Here is a 23,631-nt window from a genome sequence, read left to right as displayed (position 1 = left end):
TATCTTAAGATGAATCCACTAACTGTAAGTCTCTCTGGATAAAGAGTCTGCTAAATGACTAACATGTAAAATGGAAGATACTTAGTTAGATAATCAGTTGAACAGGGTCTTTCATCACCTGTTCCTGTCCGGCTCATAATCCTATCTACTGTCTGTCTCCTTCCTGTCTCCTGTCTGTCTCCTGTCTGTCTCCTTCCCTTCTCCTGTCTGTCTCCTACCTGTCTCCTTCCTTCCTGCCTCTTGTCTGTCTCCTGTCCGACTTCTTCCTGTCTCCTTCCTGTCTCCGTCCTGCCTCCTGTCTGTCTCCTGTCCGTCTCCTTCCTGTCTCCGTCCTGCCTCCTGTCTGTGTCCTTCACTTCTCCTGTCTGTCTCCTTCGTGCCTCCTGTCTGTCTCCTTCCTGTCTCCCGTCTGTCTCCTTCCTGCCTCCTGTCTGTCTCCTTCCTGTCTCCTGTCTGTTTTCCAGCTGGAAGCAATGAACCAGTCCATTAACGTGGAGCAGTCCCAGTCAGACCGCAGCAAGAGACCCTTCAAACCAGTACTGTGAGTAGAGACCCTTCAAACCAGTACTGTGAGTAGAGACCCTTCAAACCAGTACTGTGAGTAGAGACCCTTCAAACCAGTACTGTGAGTAGAGACCCTTCAAACCAGTACTGTGAGTACAGACCCTTCAAAAACAGTACTGTGAGTAGAGACCCTTCAAACCAGTACTGTGAGTAGAGACCCTTCATACCAGTACTGTGAGTAGAGACCCTTCATACCAGTACTGTGAGTAGAGACCCTTCATACCAGAACTGTGAGTAGAGACCCTTCATACCAGTACTGTGAGTAGAGACCCTTCATACCAGTACTGTGAGTAGAGACCCTTCAAACCAGTACTGTGAGTAGAGACCCTTCATACCAGTACTGTGAGTAGAGACCCTTCAAACCAGTACTGTGAGTAGAGACCCTTCAAACCGGTACTGTGAGTAGAGACCCTTCAAACCGGTACTGTGAGTAGAGACCCTTCAAACCAGTACTGTGAGTACAGACCCTTCAAACCAGTACTGTGAGTAGAGACCCTTCAAACCAGTACTGTGAGTACAGACCCTTCAAACCAGTACTGTGAGTAGAGACCCTTCAAACCAGTACTGTGAGTACAGACCCTTCATACCAGAACTGTGAGTAGAGACCCTTCAAACCGGTACTGTGAGTAGAGACCCTTCAAACCAGTACTGTGAGTACAGACCCTTCAAACCAGTACTGTGAGTAGAGACCCTTCAAACCAGTACTGTGAGTACAGACCCTTCATACCAGAACTGTGAGTAGAGACCCTTCAAACCGGTACTGTGAGTAGAGACCCTTCATACCAGTACTGTGAGTAGAGACCCTTCAAACCAGTACTGTGAGTACAGACCCTTCAAACCAGTACTGTGAGTAGAGACCCTTCAAACCAGTACTGTGAGTACAGACCCTTCAAACCAGTACTGTGAGTAGAGACCCTTCAAACCAGTACTGTGAGTAGAGACCCTTCAAACCAGTACTGTGAGTACAGACCCTTCAAACCAGTACTGTGAGTAGAGACCCTTCAAACCAGTACTGTGAGTAGAGACCCTTCATACCAGTACTGTGAGTAGAGACCCTTCATACCAGTACTGTGAGTAGAGACCCTTCATACCAGAACTGTGAGTAGAGACCCTTCATACCAGTACTGTGAGTAGAGACCCTTCATACCAGAACTGTGAGTAGAGACCCTTCATACCAGTACTGTGAGTAGAGACCCTTCATACCAGTACTGTGAGTAGAGACCCTTCAAATCAGGACTGTGAGTAGAGAGACCCGTCAAACCAGTACTGTGAGTAGAGACTCTTCATACCAGGACTGTGAGTAGAGACCCTTCATACCAGTACTGTGAGTAGAGACCCTTCATACCAGAACTGTGAGTAGAGACCCTTCAAACCAGTACTGTGAGTAGAGACCCTTCATACCAGTACTGTGAGTAGAGACCCTTTATACCAGAACTGTGAGTAGAGACCCTTCATACCAGTACTGTGAGTAGAGACCCTTCATACCAGTACTGTGAGTAGAGACCCTTCATACCAGTACTGTGAGTAGAGACCCTTCATACCAGTACTGTGAGTAGAGACCCTTCATACCAGAACTGTGAGTAGAGACCCTTCATACCAGAACTGTGAGTAGAGACCCTTCATACCAGTACTGTGAGTAGAGACCCTTCATACCAGTACTGTGAGTAGAGACCCTTCATACCAGAACTGTGAGTAGAGACCCTTCATACCAGAACTGTGAGTAGAGACCCTTCATACCAGTACTGTGAGTAGAGACCCTTCATACCAGTACTGTGAGTAGAGACCCTTCAAACCAGTACTGTGAGTAGAGACCCTTCATACCAGGACTGTGAGTCTGGGTCTTCTGGGTACCTTTTGGGGGGCAGGAAAGAACTGCAGGCTTTACTTTACAATTTACATTACAGTCTTTACTGCTGCGTCACAGTGTAAAAACAGAAAGAAATGTGACATGTTACTGATAATACATGTGTGTTTTTGTGTTTGCAGGGTCACACTGCCCCCGGAGCAGGTTACCAAGGTAACAGTGGGACGCCTACACTTCAGCGAGACCACAGCCAATAACATGAGGAAGAAAGGCAAACCCAACCCTGACCAGAGGTACTGTAATAACACACACACACACACACACACACACACACACACACACAACCCTGACCAGATGGACAAAACTAGCAATACAGTATATAGCAGACCAGATGTATGCAGGCAAATCATCATTTTAGTCACAGTTAAAGGGGCAATCTGTTATTGAAACATACCATTTGAATACAAGATTGACCCTTTAAAAGGTGAACATCGTCAAAAACATTTAATGGAAATACATTGAAACAAATAAGTGATTAACCCTGTTTACCTCCATATTGTAGGTGATTAACCTGTTTACCTCCCTGTTTACCTCCATACTGTAGGTGATTAACCTGTTTACCTCCCTTTTACCTCCATACTGTAGGTGATTAACCCTGTTTACCTCCATACTGTAGGTGATTAACCCTGTTTACCTCCATACTGTAGGTGATTAACCCTGTTTACCTCCATACTGTAGGTGATTAACCCTGTTTACCTCCATACTGTAGGTGATTAACCCTGTTTACCTTCATACTGTAGGTGATTAACCTGTTTACCTCCATACTGTATGTGGTTAACCTGTTTACCTCCCTGTTTACCTCCATACTGTAGGTGATTAACCTGTTTACCTCCCTTTTACCTCCATACTGTAGGTGATTAACCCTGTTTACCTCCATACTGTAGGTGATTAACCCTGTTTACCTCCATACTGTAGTTGATTAACCCTGTTTACCTCCATACTGTAGGTGATTAACCCTGTTTACCTCCATACTGTAGGTGATTAACCTGTTTACCTCCATACTGTAGGTGATTAACCTGTTTACCTCCATACTGTAGGTGATTAACCTGTTTACCTCCGTACTGTAGGTGATTAACCTGTTTACCTCCATACTGTAGTTGATTAACCCTGTTTACCTCCATACTGTAGGTGATTAACCCTGTTTACCTCCATACTGTAGGTGATTAACCTGTTTACCTCCATACTGTAGGTGATTAACCTGTTTACCTCCATACTGTAGGTGATTAACCCTATTTACCTCCATACTGTAGGTGATTCACCTGTTTACCTCCATACTGTAGGTGAATAACCTGTTTACCTCCATACTGTAGGTGATTAACCCTGTTTACCTCCATACTGTAGGTGATTAACCCTGTTTACCTCCATACTGTAGGTGATTAACCCTGTTTACCTTCATACTGTAGGTGATTAACCTGTTTACCTCCATACTGTATGTGGTTAACCTGTTTACCTCCCTGTTTACCTCCATACTGTAGGTGATTAACCTGTTTACCTCCCTTTTACCTCCATACTGTAGGTGATTAACCCTGTTTACCTCCATACTGTAGGTGATTAACCCTGTTTACCTCCATACTGTAGGTGATTAACCCTGTTTACCTCCATACTGTAGGTGATTAACCCTGTTTACCTTCATATTGTAGGTGATTAACCTGTTTACCTCCATACTGTATGTGGTTAACCTGTTTACCTCCCTGTTTACCTCCATACTGTAGGTGATTAACCCTGTTTACCTCCCTTTTACCTCCATACTGTAGGTGATTAACCCTGTTTACCTCCATACTGTAGGTGATTAACCCTGTTTACCTCCATACTGTAGTTGATTAACCCTGTTTACCTCCATACTGTAGGTGATTAACCCTGTTTACCTCCATACTGTAGGTGATTAACCCTGTTTACCTCCATACTGTAGGTGATTAACCCTGTTTACCTCCATACTGTAGTTGATTAACCCTGTTTACCTCCATACTGTAGGTGATTAACCCTGTTTACCTCCATACTGTAGGTGATTAACCCTGTTTACCTCCATACTGTAGGTGATTAACCTGTTTACCTCCATACTGTAGGTGATTAACCTGTTTACCTCCATACTGTAGGTGATTAACCCTATTTACCTCCATACTGTAGTTGATTCACCTGTTTACCTCCATACTGTAGGTGAATAACCTGTTTACCTCCATACTGTAGGTGATTAACCCTGTTTACCTCCATACTGTAGGTGATTAACCCTGTTTACCTCCATACTGTAGTTGATTAACCCTGTTTACCTCCATACTGTAGGTGAATAACCTGTTTACCCCCATACTGTAGGTGATTAACCCTGTTTACCTCCATACTGTAGGTGATTAACCCTGTTTACCTTCATATTGTAGGTGATTAACCTGTTTACCTCCATACTGTATGTGGTTAACCTGTTTACCTCCCTGTTTACCTCCATACTGTAGGTGATTAACCTGTTTACCTCCCTTTTACCTCCATACTGTAGGTGATTAACCCTGTTTACCTCCATACTGTAGGTGATTAACCCTGTTTACCTCCATACTGTAGTTGATTAACCCTGTTTACCTCCATACTGTAGGTGATTAACCCTGTTTACCTCCATACTGTAGGTGATTAACCCTGTTTACCTCCATACTGTAGGTGATTAACCCTGTTTACCTCCATACTGTAGTTGATTAACCCTGTTTACCTCCATACTGTAGGTGATTAACCCTGTTTACCTCCATACTGTAGGTGATTAACCCTGTTTACCTCCATACTGTAGGTGATTAACCTGTTTACCTCCATACTGTAGGTGATTAACCTGTTTACCTCCATACTGTAGGTGATTAACCCTATTTACCTCCATACTGTAGTTGATTCACCTGTTTACCTCCATACTGTAGGTGAATAACCTGTTTACCTCCATACTGTAGGTGATTAACCCTGTTTACCTCCATACTGTAGGTGATTAACCCTGTTTACCTCCATACTGTAGTTGATTAACCCTGTTTACCTCCATACTGTAGGTGATTAACCTGTTTACCTTCATTCTGTAGGTGATTAACCTGTTTACCTCCATACTGTATGTGGTTAACCTGTTTACCTCCGTACTGTAGGTGATTAACCTGTTTACCTCCATACTGTAGTTGATTAACCCTGTTTACCTCCATACTGTAGGTGATTAACCCTGTTTACCTCCATACTGTAGGTGATTAACCCTGTTTACCTCCATACTGTAGGTGATTAACCTGTTTACCTCCATACTGTAGGTGATTAACCTGTTTACCTCCATACTGTAGGTGATTAACCCTATTTACCTCCATACTGTAGGTGATTCACCTGTTTACCTCCATACTGTAGGTGAATAACCTGTTTACCTCCATACTGTAGGTGATTAACCCTGTTTACCTCCATACTGTAGGTGATTAACCCTGTTTACCTCCATACTGTAGGTGATTAACCCTGTTTACCTTCATACTGTAGGTGATTAACCTGTTTACCTCCATACTGTATGTGGTTAACCTGTTTACCTCCCTGTTTACCTCCATACTGTAGGTGATTAACCTGTTTACCTCCCTTTTACCTCCATACTGTAGGTGATTAACCCTGTTTACCTCCATACCGTAGGTGATTAACCCTGTTTACCTCCATACTGTAGTTGATTAACCCTGTTTACCTCCATACTGTAGGTGATTAACCCTGTTTACCTCCATACTGTAGGTGATTAACCCTGTTTACCTCCATACTGTAGGTGATTAACCTGTTTACCTCCATACTGTAGGTGATTAACCTGTTTACCTCCATACTGTAGGTGATTAACCCTATTTACCTCCATACTGTAGGTGATTCACCTGTTTAACTCCATACTGTAGGTGAATAACCTGTTTACCTCCATACTGTAGGTGATTAACCTGTTTACCTCCATACTGTAGGTGATTAACCTGTTTACCCCCATACTGTAGGTGATTAACCTGTTTACCTCCATACTGTAGGTGATTAACCCTGTTTACCTCCATACTGTAGGTGATTAACCCTGTTTACCTCCATACTGTAGGTGATTAACCCTGTTTACCTCCATACTGTAGGTGATTAACCCTGTTTACCTCCATACTGTAGGTGATTAACTCTGTTTACCTCCATACTGTAGGTGATTAACCCTGTTTACCTCCATACTGTAGGTGATTAACCCTGTTTACCTCCATACTGTAGGTGATTAACCCTGTTTACCTCCATACTGTAGTTGATTAACCCTGTTTACATCCATACTGTAGGTGATTAACCCTGTTTACCTCCATACTGTAGGTGATTAACCCTGTTTACCTCCATACTGTAGGTGATTAACCTGTTTATCTCCATACTGTAGGTGATTAACCCTGTTTACCTCCATACTGTAGGTGATTAACCCTGTTTACCTCCATACTGTAGGTGATTAACCTGTTTACCTCCATACTATAGGTGATTAACCTGTTTACCTCCATACTGTAGGTGATTAACCCTGTTTACCTCCATACTGTAGGTGATTAACCCTGTTTACCTCCATACTGTAGGTGATTAACCCTGTTTACCTCCATACTGTAGGTGATTAACCTGTTTACCTCCATACTGTAGGTGATTAACCTGTTTACCTCCATACTGTAGGTGATTAACCCTATTTACCTCCATACTGTAGGTGATTAACCTGTTTACCTCCATACTGTAGGTGATTAACCTGTTTACCCCCATACTGTAGGTGATTAACCTGTTTACCTCCATACTGTAGGTGATTAACCCTGTTTACCCCCATACTGTAGGTGATTAACCCTGTTTACCTCCATACTGTAGGTGATTAACCCTGTTTACCTCCATACTGTAGGTGATTAACCCTGTTTACCTCCATACTGTAGGTGATTAACTCTGTTTACCTCCATACTGTAGGTGATTAACCCTGTTTACCTCCATACTGTAGGCGATTAACCCTGTTTACCTCCATACTGTAGGCGATTAACCCTGTTTACCTCCATACTGTAGTTGATTAACCCTGTTTACCTCCATACTGTAGGTGATTAACCCTGTTTACCTCCATACTGTAGGTGATTAACCCTGTTTACCTCCATACTGTAGGTGATTAACCTGTTTATCTCCATACTGTAGGTGATTAACCCTGTTTACCTCCATACTGTAGGTGATTAACCCTGTTTACCTCCATACTGTAGGTGATTAACCTGTTTACCTCCATACTGTAGGTGATTAACCCTGTTTACCTCCATACTGTAGGTGATTAACCCTGTTTACCTCCATACTGTAGGTGATTAACCTGTTTACCTCCATACTGTAGGTGATTAACCTGTTTACCTCCATACTGTAGGTGATTAACCCTGTTTACCTCCATACTGTAGGTGATTAACCTGTTTACCTCCATACTGTAGGTGATTAACCTGTTTACCCCCATACTGTAGGTGATTAACCTGTTTACCTCCATACTGTAGGTGATTAACCCTGTTTACCCCCATACTGTAGGTGATTAACCCTGTTTACCTCCATACTGTAGGTGATTAACCCTGTTTACCTCCATACTGTAGGTGATTAACCCTGTTTACCTCCATACTGTAGGTGATTAACTCTGTTTACCTCCATACTGTAGGTGATTAACCCTGTTTACCTCCATACTGTAGGTGATTAACCCTGTTTACCTCCATACTGTAGGCGATTAACCCTGTTTACCTCCATACTGTAGTTGATTAACCCTGTTTACCTCCATACTGTAGGTGATTAACCCTGTTTACCTCCATACTGTAGGTGATTAACCCTGTTTACCTCCATACTGTAGGTGATTAACCTGTTTATCTCCATACTGTAGGTGATTAACCCTGTTTACCTCCATACTGTAGGTGATTAACCCTGTTTACCTCCATACTGTAGGTGATTAACCTGTTTACCTCCATACTGTAGGTGATTAACCTGTTTACCTCCATACTGTAGGTGATTAACCCTGTTTACCTCCATACTGTAGGTGATTAACCCCGTTTACCTCCATACTGTAGGTGATTAACCCTGTTTACCTCCGTACTGTTGGTGATTAACCCCATTCACCTCCATACTGTAGGTGATTAACCTGTTTACCTCCATACTGTAGGTGATTAACTCTGTTTACCTCCATACTGTAGGTGATTAACCCTATTTACCTCCATACTGTAGGTGATTAACCTGTTTACCTCCATACTGTAGGCGATTAACCTGTTTACCCCCATACTGTAGGTGATTAACCTGTTTACCTCCATACTGTAGGTGATTAACCCTGTTTACCCCCATACTGTAGGTGATTAACCCTGTTTACCTCCATACTGTAGGTGATTAACCCTGTTTACCTCCATACTGTAGGTGATTAACCCTGTTTACCTCCATACTGTAGGTGATTAACTCTGTTTACCTCCATACTGTAGGTGATTAACCCTGTTTACCTCCATACTGTAGGTGATTAACCCTGTTTACCTCCATACTGTAGGTGATTAACCCTGTTTACCTCCATACTGTAGTTGATTAACCCTGTTTACCTCCATACTGTAGGTGATTAACCCTGTTTACCTCCATACTGTAGGTGATTAACCCTGTTTACCTCCATACTGTAGGTGATTAACCTGTTTATCTCCATACTGTAGGTGATTAACCCTGTTTACCTCCATACTGTAGGTGATTAACCCTGTTTACCTCCATACTGTAGGTGATTAACCTGTTTACCTCCATACTGTAGGTGATTAACCTGTTTACCTCCATACTGTAGGTGATTAACCCTGTTTACCTCCATACTGTAGGTGATTAACCTGTTTACCTCCATACTGTAGGTGATTAACCTGTTTACCTCCATACTGTAGGTGATTAACCCTGTTTACCTCCATACTGTAGGTGATTAACCCCGTTTACCTCCATACTGTAGGTGATTAACCCTGTTTACCTCCGTACTGTTGGTGATTAACCCCATTCACCTCCATACTGTAGGTGATTAACCTGTTTACCTCCATACTGTAGGTGATTAACCTGTTTACCTCCATACTGTAGGTGATTAACCCCATTCACCTTCATACTGTAGGTGATTAACCTGTTTACCTCCATACTGTAGGTGATTAACCTGTTTACCTCCATACTGTAGGTGATTAACCCCGTTCACCTTCATACTGTAGGTGATTAACCCCGTTCACCTTCATACTGTAGGTGATTAACCTGTTTACCTCCATACTGTAGGTGATTAACCTGTTTACCTCCATACTGTAGGTGATTAACCTGTTTACCTCAATACTGTAGGTGATTAACCCTGTTTACCTCCATACTGTAGGTACTTCATGCTGGTGGTAGCGTTGCAGGCCCAGGCCCACAGTCAGAGCTTCACGGTGGCCGCGCAGGTGTCCGAGAGGATCATCGTCAGGGTAACCTCTGTCAGTCTGGCCGTGTCTGTCTGACCGTCCTCTTCTGATCTATCTGAATAACCTCTGTCAGTCTGGCCGTGTCTATCTGACCGTCCTCCTCTGATCTATCTCAATAACCTCTGTCAGTCTGGCCATGTCTGTCTGACCATCCTCCTCTGATCTCAATAACCTCTGTCAGTCTGGCCATGTCTATCTGACCGTCCTCTGATCTATCTCAATAACCTCTGTCAGTCTGGCCGTGTCTATCTGACCGTCCTCTTCTGATCTATCTCAATAACCTCTGTCAGTCTGGCCGTGTCTATCTGACCGTCCTCTTCTGATCTATCTCAATAACCTCTGTCAGTCTGGCCGTGACTGTCTGACCGTCCTCCTCTGATCTCAATAACCTCTGTCAGTCTGGCCGTGTCTGTCTGATCCGTCCTCTGATCTGTCCTCCTCTGATCTATCTCAATATTTACCTCACAGGAAATAAACCGAAATTTGCAATTCAAAAATTTGACTTACTTACTTACTTCCCTAAATGTATATGAAATTGAGCCAAACCCTTAATATCTATCTAACTGCATGTGTTACCGTTTAGATTCCTTCTTCTGTAAATATCTACATGTTTTTTGAGGCTGTTAAACATTCCATGCAGATCAGCAACAACAAATAAATGTCGGAAGCTACTCAGTGTATAGGGATATTAATAGCACTGCAAACAAAAGAGGAATGAAAGATCTCTTTACGAATGTGAACAAAATGATATTTTTTTTACAGCTCCCGTCAACTCTAAATATCTCTGTGTTGTCTGTCCCTTTCCCTCTCTGGGTTTCCAGGCGTCTAACCCGGGTCAGTTTGAGAGTGACAGTGAGGTGTTGTGGCAGCGCGGTCAGCTACCTGACTCAGTGTACCACCACGGCCGGGTCGGTATCAACACCGACCGGCCAGACGAGGCCATGGTCATCCACGGCAACCTGAAGGTCATGGGGTCACTGGTGCACCCTTCCGATATACGGGCCAAAGAGAACGTCCACGAGGTGAGGGGGGGGGCTATAGATATATAAAATAAGATAACTCTTTGTGTGTGGTGTGTTCTCTGACTGTCTGTCTGCATGTTAGTGTAGTGATGCAAAAATGCTTATCAAAATCTTAATTAAAAAATTCCCTGACAATTAAAAAAAAAAAAAAACTAATATTTGTGTTACAATAATTCACAACATTTTATATTGTGTTTTCTCTGTTCATTGTCCTGAAACCATCATCCATTAGATGTATGTTCCTGTCTGTAATCTAGCTGCATAGTCATATCCAAATCTATGTGTGTGTGTTGTGTGTGTGTGTGTGTGTGTGTGTGTGTGTGTGTGTGTGTGTGTGTGTGTGTGTGTGTGTGTGTGTGTGTATATATATATATAGGTGGACACTACAGGCAACCTGAAGCGGATCAGTCAGATAAGGCTGGTTCATTATCAGTACAAGCCTGAGTTTGCTTCCAGCATGGGCATCGACTCCAGCCCAGAGACTGGTAACTTATACTGTCGTTTTGGGTTAGACATTATAGACAATGAATTAACAGAAATCAGTGGCACTAGAAAAGTATTGCATTACCATCTTAATAACATTTGTATCGGAGAGTTATTTTTGTACTTCCTATCCTCCCGTACATTGCATTATCTAGGAGTGATGGGAGTTTACAGTAAGGTGTTGTATTATCTAGGAGGGATAGGAGATTACAGGAAGGTGTTGTATTATCCAGGAGCGATAGGAGTTTACAGTAAGGTGTTGTATTATCTAGGAGTGATAGGAGTTTACAGTAAGGTGTTGTATTATCGAGGAGTGATAGGAGTTTACAGTAAGGTGTTGTATTATCTAGGTGTGATAGGAGTTTACAGTAAGGTGTTGTATTATCTAGGAGTGATAGGAGTTTACAGGAAGGTGTTGTATTATCTAGGAGTGATAGGAGTTTACAGTAAGGTGTTGTATTATCTAGGAGTGATAGGAGTTTACAAGAAGGTGTTGTATTATCCAGGAGTGATAGGAGCTTACAGGAAGGTGTTGTATTATCTAGGAGTGATAGGAGTTTACAGTAAGTTGTTGTATTATCTAGGACTGATAGGAGTTTACAGTAAGGTGTTGTATTATCTAAGAGTGATAGGAGCTTACAGTAAGGTGTTGTATTATCCAGGAGTGATAGGAGCTTACCGTAAGGTGTTGTATTGTCTAGGTGTGATAGGAGTTCACAGTAAGATGTTGTATTATCTAGGTGTGATAGGAGTTTACAGTAAGGTGTTGTATTATCCAGGAGTGATAGGAGCTTACAGTAAGGTGTTGTATTATCCAGGAGTGATAGGAGTTTACAGTAAGGTGTTGTATTATCCAGGAGTGATAGGAGTTTACAGTAAGGTGTTGTATTATCCAGGAGTGATAGGAGTTTACAGTAAGGTGTTGTATTATCCAGGAGTGATAGGAGTTTACAGTAAGGTGTTGTATTATCCAGGAGTGATAGCTCAGGACGTGCAGCAGATCCTGCCTGAAGCTGTGAAGGAGGGCGGAGATGTGATCTGCTCTAACGGAGAGACCATCCCTAAACTACTGGTGGTTAACAAGGTGAGACACACGCTTTGCACGAGCACACAGCAACCAAGAAAACTGTATGTATTTAGTAGGGTTGCAAAGTTATTATAAAAATCCAAGTTGGAGAATTCCTGGAAGCAAGAGGAAATAACTGGGGAGGGATTAACTGGGGAGGGATTAACTGGGGAGGGATTAACTGGGGAGGGAATAACTGGGGAAGGATTAACTGGGGAGGGAATAACTGGGGAGGGAATAACTGGGGAGGGATTAACTGGGGAGGGATTAACTGGGGAGGGATTAACTGGGGAGGGATTAACTGGGGAGGGAATAACTGGGGAGGGATTAACTGGGGAGGGATTAACTGGGGAGGGAATAACTGGGGAGGGATTAACTGGGGAGGGAATAACTGGGGAGGGATTAACTGGGGAGGGAATAACTGGGGAGGGATTAACTGGGGAGGGAATAACTGGGGAGGGATTAACTGGGGAGGAAATAACTGGGGAGGAAATAACTGGGGAGGGAATAACTGGGGAGGGATTAACTGGGGAGGGAATAACTGGGGAGGGATTAACTGGGGAGGGAATAACTGGGGAGGGAATAACTGGGGAGGGAATAACTGGGGAGGGAATAACTGGGGAGGGATTAACTGGGGAGGGAATAACTGGGGAGGGATTAACTGGGGAGGGAATAACTGGGGAGGGAATAACTGGGGAGGGAATAACTGGGGAGGGATTAACTGGGGAGGGAATAACTGGGGAGGGAATAACTGGGGAGGGATTAACTGGGGAGGGAATAACTGGGGAGGGAATAACTGGGGAGGAAATAACTGGGGAGGAAATAACTGGGGAGGGAATAACTGGGGAGGGATTAACTGGGGAGGGAATAACTGGGGAGGGATTAACTGGGGAGGGATTAACTGGGGAGGGAATAACTGGGGAGGGATTAACTGGGGAGGGAATAACTGGGGAGGGATTAACTGGGGAGGGAATAACTGGGGAGGGATTAACTGGGGAGGGAATAACTGGGGAGGGAATAACTGGGGAGGGATTAACTGGGGAGGGAATAACTGGGGAGGGAATAACTGGGGAGGAAATAACTGGGGAGGAAATAACTGGGGAGGGAATAACTGGGGAGGGATTAACTGGGGAGGGAATAACTGGGGAGGGAATAACTGGGGAGGAAATAACTGGGGAGAGAATAACTGGGGAGGGATTAACTGGGGAGGGAAACGCGAAATCCTCCAACCGAGATTTCTGATGAACCAGAGAACTCTGGAAAAGATTTCAGAATATGGCAACAGACACACAAACGCCAACTTCTGTGCCTCTCTCTCCCTCTCTCTCCCTCTCTCTACCCTTCTCTCTCCTATCTCTCTCTCTCCCTCTCTCTCTCTAACTCTCTCTCCTCTCTCTCCCTCTACCTTTCTCTCCTCCTCGTTCTCCTCTTCGCTCCCTCTCTCTCTCTCTCTCTCCCTCCCTCTCCTCTCTAGGACCGTATCTTCATGGAGAACGTCGGTGCAGTGAAGGAGCTGTGTAAACTGACTGACAACCTGGAGACTCGTATAGATGAGCTGGAGCGCTGGAGCAGGAAGCTGGCCAAACTCCGCCGTCTGGACAGTATGAAGAGTACCGTCAGCGGAGGCACCACCAGGTAGGACACGCCTGGATATTATGCATTGCGTAGGTGCACCTGATTTACACTACTGGTAAACTACTATTCCACTGGTTCCATTGTACCACTGAAATGATTTAATCTTCTTACCGTCTCTCTAGCCAATCAGGAAGCCAGTTCAGCAGGACAGGAAGTGTCCCTATGAAGAAGAAGAAGACAGTCAAACCTGGGAGCAAGGTGAGTCTCTCTGACCTGTATGTTTCTCTACGTATCAAAATGTCTATAGACTCAAAATGGATGGTATTTAGTCAGGATCATTAGGATTGACAGAAATTATGATGAACAGATAGTATAATTAGCATATATTATGATTAGCATATCTCATAATTAACCTAAATTATGATAAACATATATTGTGCTTAACATATATTATAATTAACATACATTATGGTAAACAGATATTATGATTAACAGATAGTCCAATTAACATATATTATTATTTATTTATATATATATATATATACAGTGCCTTGCGAAAGTATTCGGCCCCCTTGAACTTTGCGACCTTTTGCCACATTTCAGGCTTCAAACATAAAGATATAAAACTGTATGTTTTTGTGAAGAATCAACAACAAGTGGGACACAATCATGAAGTGGAACGACATTTATTGGATATTTCAAACTTTTTTAACAAATCAAAAACGGAAAAATTGGGCGTGCAAAATTATTCAGCCCCCTTAAGTTAATACTTTGTAGCGCCACCTTTTGCTGCGATTACAGCTGTAAGTCGCTTGGGGTATGTCTCTATCAGTTTTGCACATCGAGAGACTGACATTTTTTCCCATTCCTCCTTGCAAAACAGCTTGAGCTCAGTGAGTTTGGATGAAGAGCATTTGTGAACAGCAGTTTTCAGTTCTTTCCACAGATTCTCGATTGGATTCAGGTCTGGACTTTGACTTGGCCATTCTAACACCTGGATATGTTTATTTTTGAACCATTCCATTGTAGATTTTGCTTTATGTTTTGGATCATTGTCTTGTTCGAAGACAAATCTCCGTCCCAGTCTCAGGTCTTTTGCAGACTCCATCAGGTTTTCTTCCAGAATGGTCCTGTATTTGGCTCCATCCGTCTTCCCATCAATTTTAACCATCTTCCCTGTCCCTGCTGAAGAAAAGCAGGCCCAAACCATGATGCTGCCACCACCATGTTTGACAGTGGGGATGGTGTGTTCAGCTGTGTTGCTTTTACGCCAAACATAACGTTTTGCATTGTTGCCAAAAAGTTCAATTTTGATTTCATCTGACCAGAACACCTTCTTCCACATGTTTGGTGTGTCTCCCAGGTGGCTTGTGGCAAACTTTAAACAACACTTTTTATGGATATCTTTAAGAAATGGCTTTCTTCTTGCCACTCTTCCATAAAGGCCAGATTTGTGCAATATACGACTGATTGTTGTCCTATGGACAGAGTCTCCCACCTCAGCTGTAGATCTCTGCAGTTCATCCAGAGTGATCATGGGCGTCTTGGCTGCATCTCTGATCAGTCTTCTCCTTGTATGAGCTGAAAGTTTAGAGGGACGACCAGGTCTTGGTAGATTTGCAGTGGTCTGATACTCCTTCCATTTCAATATTATCGCTTGCACAGTGCTCCTTGGGATGTTTAAAGCTTGGGAAATATTTTTGTATCCAAATCCGGCTTTAAACTTCTTCACAACAGTATCTCAGACCTGCCTGGTGTGTTCCTTGTTCTTCATGATGCTCTCTGCGCTTTTAACGGACCTCTGAGACTATCACAGTGCAGGTGCATTTATACTGAGACTTTATTACACACAGGTGGATTGTATTTATCATCATTAGTCATTTAGGTCAACATTGGATCATTCAGAGATCCTCACTGAACTTCTGGAGAGAGTTTGCTGCACTGAAAGTAAAGGGGCTGAATAATTTTGCACGCCCAATTTTTCAGTTTTTGATTTGTTAAAAAAGTTTGAAATATCCAATAAATGTCGTTCCACTTCATGATTGTGTCCCACTTGTTGTTGATTCTTCACAAAAAAATACAGTTTTATATCTTTATGTTTGAAGCCTGAAATGTGGCAAAAGGTCGCAAAGTTCAAGGGGGCCGAATACTTTCTCAAGGCACTGTATATACAGTGGGGCAAAAAAGTATTTAGTCAGCCACCAATTGTGCAAGTTCTCCCACTGACAAAGATGAGAGAGGCCTGTAATTTTCATTATAGGTACACTTCAACTATGACAGACAAAATGAGAGAAAAAAATCCTGAAAATCACATTGTAGGATTTTTTATGAATTTAGTTGCAAATGATGGTGGAAAATAAGTATTTGGTCAATAACAAAAGTTTATCTCAATACTGTTATATACCCTTTGTTGGCAATGACAGAGGTCAAACATTTTCTGTAAGTCTTCACAAGGTTTTCACACACTGTTGCTGGTATTTTGGCCCATTCCTCCATGCAGATCTCCTCTAGATCAGTGATGTTTTGGGGTTGTTGCTGGGCAACACGGACTTTCAACTCCCTTCAAAGATTTTCTATGGGGTTGAGATCTGGAGACTGGCTAGGCCACTCCAGGATCTTGAAATTAATCTTACGAAGCCACTCCTTCATTGCCCGGGCGGTGTGTTTGGGATCATTGTCATGCTGAAAGACCCAGCCACGTTTCATCTTCAATGCCGTTGCTGATGGAAGGAGGTTTTCACTCAAAATCTCACGATACATGGCCCCATTCATTCTTTCCTTTACACGGATCAGTCGTCCTGGTTCCTTTGCAGAAAAACAGCCCCAAAGCATGATGTTTCCACCCCCATGCTTCACAGTAGGTATGGTGTTCTTTGGATGCAACTCAGCATTCTTTGTCCTCCAAACACGACGAGTTGAGTTTTTACCAAAAGGTTATATTTCGGTTTCATCTGACCATATGACATTCTCCCAATCTTCTTCTGGATCATCCAAATGCTCTCTAGCAAACTTCAGACGGGCCTGGACATGTACTGGCTTAAGCAGGGGGACACGTCTGGCACTGCAGGATTTGAGTCCCTGGCGGCGTAGTGTGTTACTGATGGTAGGCTTTGTTACTTTGGTCCCAGCTCTCTGCAGGTCATTCACTAGGTCCCCCCGTGTGGTTCTGGGATTTTTGCTCACCGTTCTTGTGATCATTTTGACCCCACGGGGTGAGATCTTGCGTGTAGCCCCAGATCGAGGGAGATTATCAGTGGTCTTGTATGTCTTCCATTTCCTAATAATTGCTCCGACAGTTGATTTCTTCAAACCAAGCTGCTTACCTATTGCAGATTCAGTCTTCCCAGCCTGGTGCAGGTCTACAATTTTGTTTCTGGTGTCCTTTGACAGCTCTTTGGTCTTGGCAATAGTGGAGTTTGGAGTGTGACTGTTTTAGGTTGTGGACAGGTGTCTTTTATACTGATAACAAGTTCAAACAGGTGCCATTAATACAGGTAATGAGTGGAGGACAGAGGAGCCACTTAAAGAAGAAGTTACAGGTCTGTGAGAGTCTGTTTGTAGGTGACCAAATACTTATTTTCCACCATAATTTGCAAATAAATTCATAAAAAATCCTACAATGTGATTTTCTGGATTTAAAAAATAATAATTTTGTCTGTCATAGTTGAAGTGTACCTATGATGAAAATTACAGGCCTCTCATCTTTTTAAGTGAGAGAACTTGCACAATTGGTGGCTGACTAAATACTTTTTTTGCCCCACTATATATATTGTGATTAACAGATATTATAATTTATACATATTATGATTAACATATATTATAATTTATACATATTTTGATTAACATATATTATAACTATCAGGTATTATGAATAATATACATTATAATTATTATAATTATATTATAACCCCAGAGCAGGGCTGTATCAGTGTGTGGTACCACAGTCTAACCCCAGAGCAGGGCTGTATCAGTGTGTGGTTCCACAGTGTAACCCCAGAGCAGGGCTGTATCAGTGTGTGGTTCCACAGTGTAACCCCAGAGCAGGGCTGTATCAGTGTGTGGTTCTAACCTGTAGCTCTGTGTGGTTCCACAGTCTGACCCCAGAGCAGGGCTGTATCAGTGTGTGGTTCCACAGTGTAACCCCAGAGCAGGGCTGTATCAGTGTGTGGTTCCACAGTGTAACCCCAGAGCAGGGCTGTATCAGTGTGTGGTTCTAACCTGTAGCTCTGTGTGGTTCCACAGTCTAACCCCAGAGCAGGGCTGTATCAGTGTGTGGTTCCACAGTGTAACCCCAGAGCAGGGCTGTATCAGTGTGTGGTTCCACAGTGTAACCCCAGAGCAGGGCTGTATCAGTGTGTGGTTCCACAGTCTAACCCCAGAGCAGGGCTGTATCAGTGTGTGGTTCCACAGTGTAACCCCAGAGCAGGGCTGTATCAGTGTGTGGTTCCACAGTCTAACCCCAGAGCAGGGCTGTATCAGTGTGTGGTTCCACAGTGTAACCCCAGAGTAGAGCTGTATCAGTGTGTGGTTCCACAGTGTAACCCCAGAGTAGAGCTGTATCAGTGTGTGGTTCCACAGTGTAACCCCAGTGTAGAGCTGTATCAGTGTGTGGTTCCACAGTGTAACCCCAGAGTAGAGCTGTATCAGTGTGTGGTTCCACAGTGTAACCCCAGAGTAGAGCTGTATCAGTGTGTGGTTCCACAGTCTAACCCCAGAGTAGAGCTGTATCAGTGTGTGGTTCCACAGTGTAACCCCAGAGTAGAGCTGTATCAGTGTGTGATTCTAACCTGTAGCTCTGTGTGGTTCCAGAGTCTAACCCCAGAGTAGAGCTGTATCAGTGTGTGGTTCCACAGTCTAACCCCAGAGTAGAGCTGTATCAGTGTGTGGTTCCACAGTGTAACCCCAGAGTAGAGCTGTATCAGTGTGTGGTTCCACAGTCTGACCCCAGAGCAGGGCTGTATCAGTGTGTGGTTCCACAGTCTAACCCCAGAGTAGAGCTGTATCAGTGTGTGGTTCCACAGTGTAACCCCAGAGTAGAGCTGTATCAGTGTGTGGTTCCACAGTCTGACCCCAGAGCAGGGCTGTATCAGTGTGTGGTTCCACAGTCTAACCCCAGAGTAGAGCTGTATCAGTGTGTGGTTCCACAGTGTAACCCCAGAGTAGAGCTGTATCAGTGTGTGGTTCCACAGTCTAACCCCAGAGTAGAGCTGTATCAGTGTGTGGTTCCAGAGTCTAACCCCAGAGTAGAGCTGTATCAGTGTGTGGTTCCAGAGTCTAACCCCAGAGTACAGCTGTATCAGTGTGTGGTTCCAGAGTCTAACCCCAGAGTACAGCTGTATCAGTGTGTGGTTCTAACCTGTAGCTCTGTGTGGTTCCACAGTCTGACCCTAGAGCAGGGCTGTATCAGTGTGTGGTTCTAACCTGTAGCTCTGTGTGGTTCCACAGTGTAACCCCAGAGTACAGCTGTATCAGTGTGTGGTTCTAACCTGTAGCTCTGTGTGATTCCAGAGTCTGACCCCAGAGCAGGGCTGTATCAGTGTGTGGTTCTAACCTGTAGCTCTGTGTGATTCCAGAGTCTGACCCCAGAGCAGGGCTGTATCAGTGTGTGGTTCTAACCTGTAGCTCTGTGTGATTCCAGAGTCTGACCCCAGAGCAGGGCTGTATCAGTGTGTGGTTCCACAGTCTAACCCCAGAGTAGAGCTGTATCAGTGTGTGGTTCCACAGTCTAACCCCAGAGCAGGGCTGTATCAGTGTGTGGTTCCAGTGTAACCCCAGAGTAGAGCTGTATCAGTGTGTGGTTCCACAGTCTAACCCCAGAGCAGGGCTGTATCAGTGTGTGGTTCCAGTGTAACCCCAGAGTAGAGCTGTATCAGTGTGTGGTTCCAGTCTAACCCCAGAGCAGGGCTGTATCAGTGTGTGGTTCCACAGTCTAACCCCAGAGTAGAGCTGTATCAGTGTGTGGTTCCACAGTCTAACCCCAGAGCAGGGCTGTATCAGTGTGTGGTTCCAGTGTAACCCCAGAGTAGAGCTGTATCAGTGTGTGGTTCCACAGTCTAACCCCAGAGCAGGGCTGTATCAGTGTGTGGTTCCAGTGTAACCCCAGAGTAGAGCTGTATCAGTGTGTGGTTCCAGTGTAACCCCAGAGTAGAGCTGTATCAGTGTGTGGTTCTAACCTGTAGCTCTGTGTGGTTCCAGAGTCTGACCCCAGAGCAGGGCTGTATCAGTGTGTGGTTCCACAGTGTAACCCCAGAGTACAGCTGTATCAGTGTGTGGTTCTAACCTGTAGCTCTGTGTGATTCCAGAGTCTGACCCCAGAGCAGGGCTGTATCAGTGTGTGGTTCTAACCTGTAGCTCTGTGTGATTCCAGAGTCTGACCCCAGAGCAGGGCTGTATCAGTGTGTGGTTCTAACCTGTAGCTCTGTGTGATCCCAGAGTCTGACCCCAGAGCAGGGCTGTATCAGTGTGTGGTTCCACAGTCTAACCCCAGAGTAGAGCTGTATCAGTGTGTGGTTCCACAGTCTGACCCCAGAGCAGGGCTGTATCAGTGTGTGGTTCCACAGTGTAACCCCAGAGTACAGCTGTATCAGTGTGTGGTTCTAACCTGTAGCTCTGTGTGATTCCAGAGTCTGACCCCAGAGCAGGGCTGTATCAGTGTGTGGTTCTAACCTGTAGCTCTGTGTGATTCCAGAGTCTGACCCCAGAGCAGGGCTGTATCAGTGTGTGGTTCTAACCTGTAGCTCTGTGTGATTCCAGAGTCTGACCCCAGAGCAGGGCTGTATCAGTGTGTGGTTCCACAGTCTAACCCCAGAGTAGAGCTGTATCAGTGTGTGGTTCCACAGTCTAACCCCAGAGCAGGGCTGTATCAGTGTGTGGTTCCAGTGTAACCCCAGAGTAGAGCTGTATCAGTGTGTGGTTCCAGTCTAACCCCAGAGCAGGGCTGTATCAGTGTGTGGTTCCACAGTCTAACCCCAGAGTAGAGCTGTATCAGTGTGTGGTTCCACAGTCTAACCCCAGAGCAGGGCTGTATCAGTGTGTGGTTCCAGTGTAACCCCAGAGTAGAGCTGTATCAGTGTGTGGTTCCACAGTCTAACCCCAGAGCAGGGCTGTATCAGTGTGTGGTTCCAGTGTAACCCCAGAGTAGAGCTGTATCAGTGTGTGGTTCCAGTGTAACCCCAGAGTAGAGCTGTATCAGTGTGTGGTTCTAACCTGTAGCTCTGTGTGGTTCCAGAGTCTAACCCCAGAGTAGAGCTGTATCAGTGTGTGGTTCTAACCTGTAGCTCTGTGTGATTCCAGAGTCTGACCCCAGAGCAGGGCTGTATCAGTGTGTGGTTCTAACCTGTAGCTCTGTGTGATTCCAGAGTCTGACCCCAGAGCAGGGCTGTATCAGTGTGTGGTTCTAACCTGTAGCTCTGTGTGATTCCAGAGTCTGACCCCAGAGCAGGGCTGTATCAGTGTGTGGTTCCACAGTCTAACCCCAGAGTAGAGCTGTATCAGTGTGTGGTTCCACAGTCTAACCCCAGAGCAGGGCTGTATCAGTGTGTGGTTCCAGTGTAACCCCAGAGTAGAGCTGTATCAGTGTGTGGTTCCACAGTCTAACCCCAGAGCAGGGCTGTATCAGTGTGTGGTTCCAGTGTAACCCCAGAGTAGAGCTGTATCAGTGTCTGGTTCCAGTCTAACCCCAGAGCAGGGCTGTATCAGTGTGTGGTTCCAGTGTAACCCCAGAGTAGAGCTGTATCAGTGTGTGGTTCCACAGTCTAACCCCAGAGCAGGGCTGTATCAGTGTGTGGTTCCAGTGTAACCCCAGAGTAGAGCTGTATCAGTGTGTGGTTCCAGTGTAACCCCAGAGTAGAGCTGTATCAGTGTGTGGTTCTAACCTGTAGCTCTGTGTGGTTCCAGAGTCTAACCCCAGAGTAGAGCTGTATCAGTGTGTGGTTCTAACCTGTAGCTCTGTGTGGTTCCACAGTCTGACCCCAGAGCAGGGCTGTATCAGTGTGTGATTCTAACCTGTAGCTCTGTGTGGTTCCAGAGTCTGACCCCAGAGCAGGGCTGTATCAGTGTGTGGTTCCACAGTCTAACCCCAGAGTAGAGCTGTATCAGTGTGTGGTTCCACAGTCTAACCCCAGAGTAGAGCTGTATCAGTGTGTGGTTCCACAGTCTAACCCCAGAGTAGAGCTGTATCAGTGTGTGGTTCCACAGTCTAACCCCAGAGTAGAGCTGTATCAGTGTGTGGTTCCAGAGTCTGACCCCAGAGCAGGGCTGTATCAGTGTGTGGTTCTAACCTGTAGCTCTGTGTGATTCCAGAGTCTGACCCCAGAGCAGGGCTGTATCAGTGTGTGGTTCCACAGTCTAACCCCAGAGTAGAGCTGTATCAGTGTGTGGTTCCACAGTCTAACCCCAGAGCAGGGCTGTATCAGTGTGTGGTTCCAGTGTAACCCCAGAGTAGAGCTGTATCAGTGTGTGGTTCCAGTCTAACCCCAGAGCAGGGCTGTATCAGTGTGTGGTTCCACAGTCTAACCCCAGAGTAGAGCTGTATCAGTGTGTGGTTCCACAGTCTAACCCCAGAGCAGGGCTGTATCAGTGTGTGGTTCCAGTGTAACCCCAGAGTAGAGCTGTATCAGTGTGTGGTTCCACAGTCTAACCCCAGAGCAGGGCTGTATCAGTGTGTGGTTCCAGTGTAACCCCAGAGTAGAGCTGTATCAGTGTGTGGTTCCAGTGTAACCCCAGAGTAGAGCTGTATCAGTGTGTGGTTCTAACCTGTAGCTCTGTGTGGTTCCAGAGTCTAACCCCAGAGTAGAGCTGTATCAGTGTGTGGTTCTAACCTGTAGCTCTGTGTGATTCCAGAGTCTGACCCCAGAGCAGGGCTGTATCAGTGTGTGGTTCTAACCTGTAGCTCTGTGTGATTCCAGAGTCTGACCCCAGAGCAGGGCTGTATCAGTGTGTGGTTCTAACCTGTAGCTCTGTGTGATTCCAGAGTCTGACCCCAGAGCAGGGCTGTATCAGTGTGTGGTTCCACAGTCTAACCCCAGAGTAGAGCTGTATCAGTGTGTGGTTCCACAGTCTAACCCCAGAGCAGGGCTGTATCAGTGTGTGGTTCCAGTGTAACCCCAGAGTAGAGCTGTATCAGTGTGTGGTTCCACAGTCTAACCCCAGAGCAGGGCTGTATCAGTGTGTGGTTCCAGTGTAACCCCAGAGTAGAGCTGTATCAGTGTCTGGTTCCAGTCTAACCCCAGAGCAGGGCTGTATCAGTGTGTGGTTCCAGTGTAACCCCAGAGTAGAGCTGTATCAGTGTGTGGTTCCACAGTCTAACCCCAGAGCAGGGCTGTATCAGTGTGTGGTTCCAGTGTAACCCCAGAGTAGAGCTGTATCAGTGTGTGGTTCCAGTGTAACCCCAGAGTAGAGCTGTATCAGTGTGTGGTTCTAACCTGTAGCTCTGTGTGGTTCCAGAGTCTAACCCCAGAGTAGAGCTGTATCAGTGTGTGGTTCTAACCTGTAGCTCTGTGTGGTTCCACAGTCTGACCCCAGAGCAGGGCTGTATCAGTGTGTGATTCTAACCTGTAGCTCTGTGTGGTTCCAGAGTCTGACCCCAGAGCAGGGCTGTATCAGTGTGTGGTTCCACAGTCTAAACCCAGAGTAGAGCTGTATCAGTGTGTGGTTCCACAGTCTAACCCCAGAGTAGAGCTGTAT

The 23,631-nt window shown here is 45.0% G+C and overlaps 2 protein-coding genes across 7 annotated transcripts in view; one reads left to right on the top strand and one right to left on the bottom strand.

Moving 5' to 3' along the window:
• Positions 1-23,631, top strand: part of LOC110515904 (myelin regulatory factor-like) — a 110,282-nt gene that overhangs the window by 75,089 nt on the left and 11,562 nt on the right. For 4 of the 6 annotated variants that reach the window (XM_036968500.1, XM_036968501.1, XM_036968498.1 and 1 more), the window contains exons 9-16: positions 465-541; positions 2,551-2,661; positions 9,714-9,813; positions 10,623-10,823; positions 11,200-11,308; positions 12,281-12,390; positions 13,847-14,007; positions 14,130-14,205. In XM_036968500.1, coding sequence (XP_036824395.1) covers positions 465-541; positions 2,551-2,661; positions 9,714-9,813; positions 10,623-10,823; positions 11,200-11,308; positions 12,281-12,390; positions 13,847-14,007; positions 14,130-14,205 — 945 coding nt within the window. The remainder of the gene's footprint in view (positions 1-464; positions 542-2,550; positions 2,662-9,713; positions 9,814-10,622; positions 10,824-11,199; positions 11,309-12,280; positions 12,391-13,846; positions 14,008-14,129; positions 14,206-23,631) is intronic. The other 2 variants (XM_036968502.1, XM_036968499.1) reach the window with 1 other exon arrangement.
• Positions 1-23,631, bottom strand: part of LOC110520937 (transmembrane protein 80) — a 114,439-nt gene that overhangs the window by 88,020 nt on the left and 2,788 nt on the right. The window contains exon 2 of the mRNA XM_036968530.1: positions 14,119-14,167. The gene's annotated coding sequence lies outside the window, so the exon portion shown is untranslated. The remainder of the gene's footprint in view (positions 1-14,118; positions 14,168-23,631) is intronic.

This window comes from Oncorhynchus mykiss, chromosome 30, assembly GCF_013265735.2.
Source record: "Oncorhynchus mykiss isolate Arlee chromosome 30, USDA_OmykA_1.1, whole genome shotgun sequence".
NCBI lineage: Eukaryota > Metazoa > Chordata > Actinopteri > Salmoniformes > Salmonidae > Oncorhynchus > Oncorhynchus mykiss.
The sequence above is the reverse complement of the archived record's forward strand: the minus strand, read 5'-3'. Positions and strand labels throughout refer to the sequence as shown.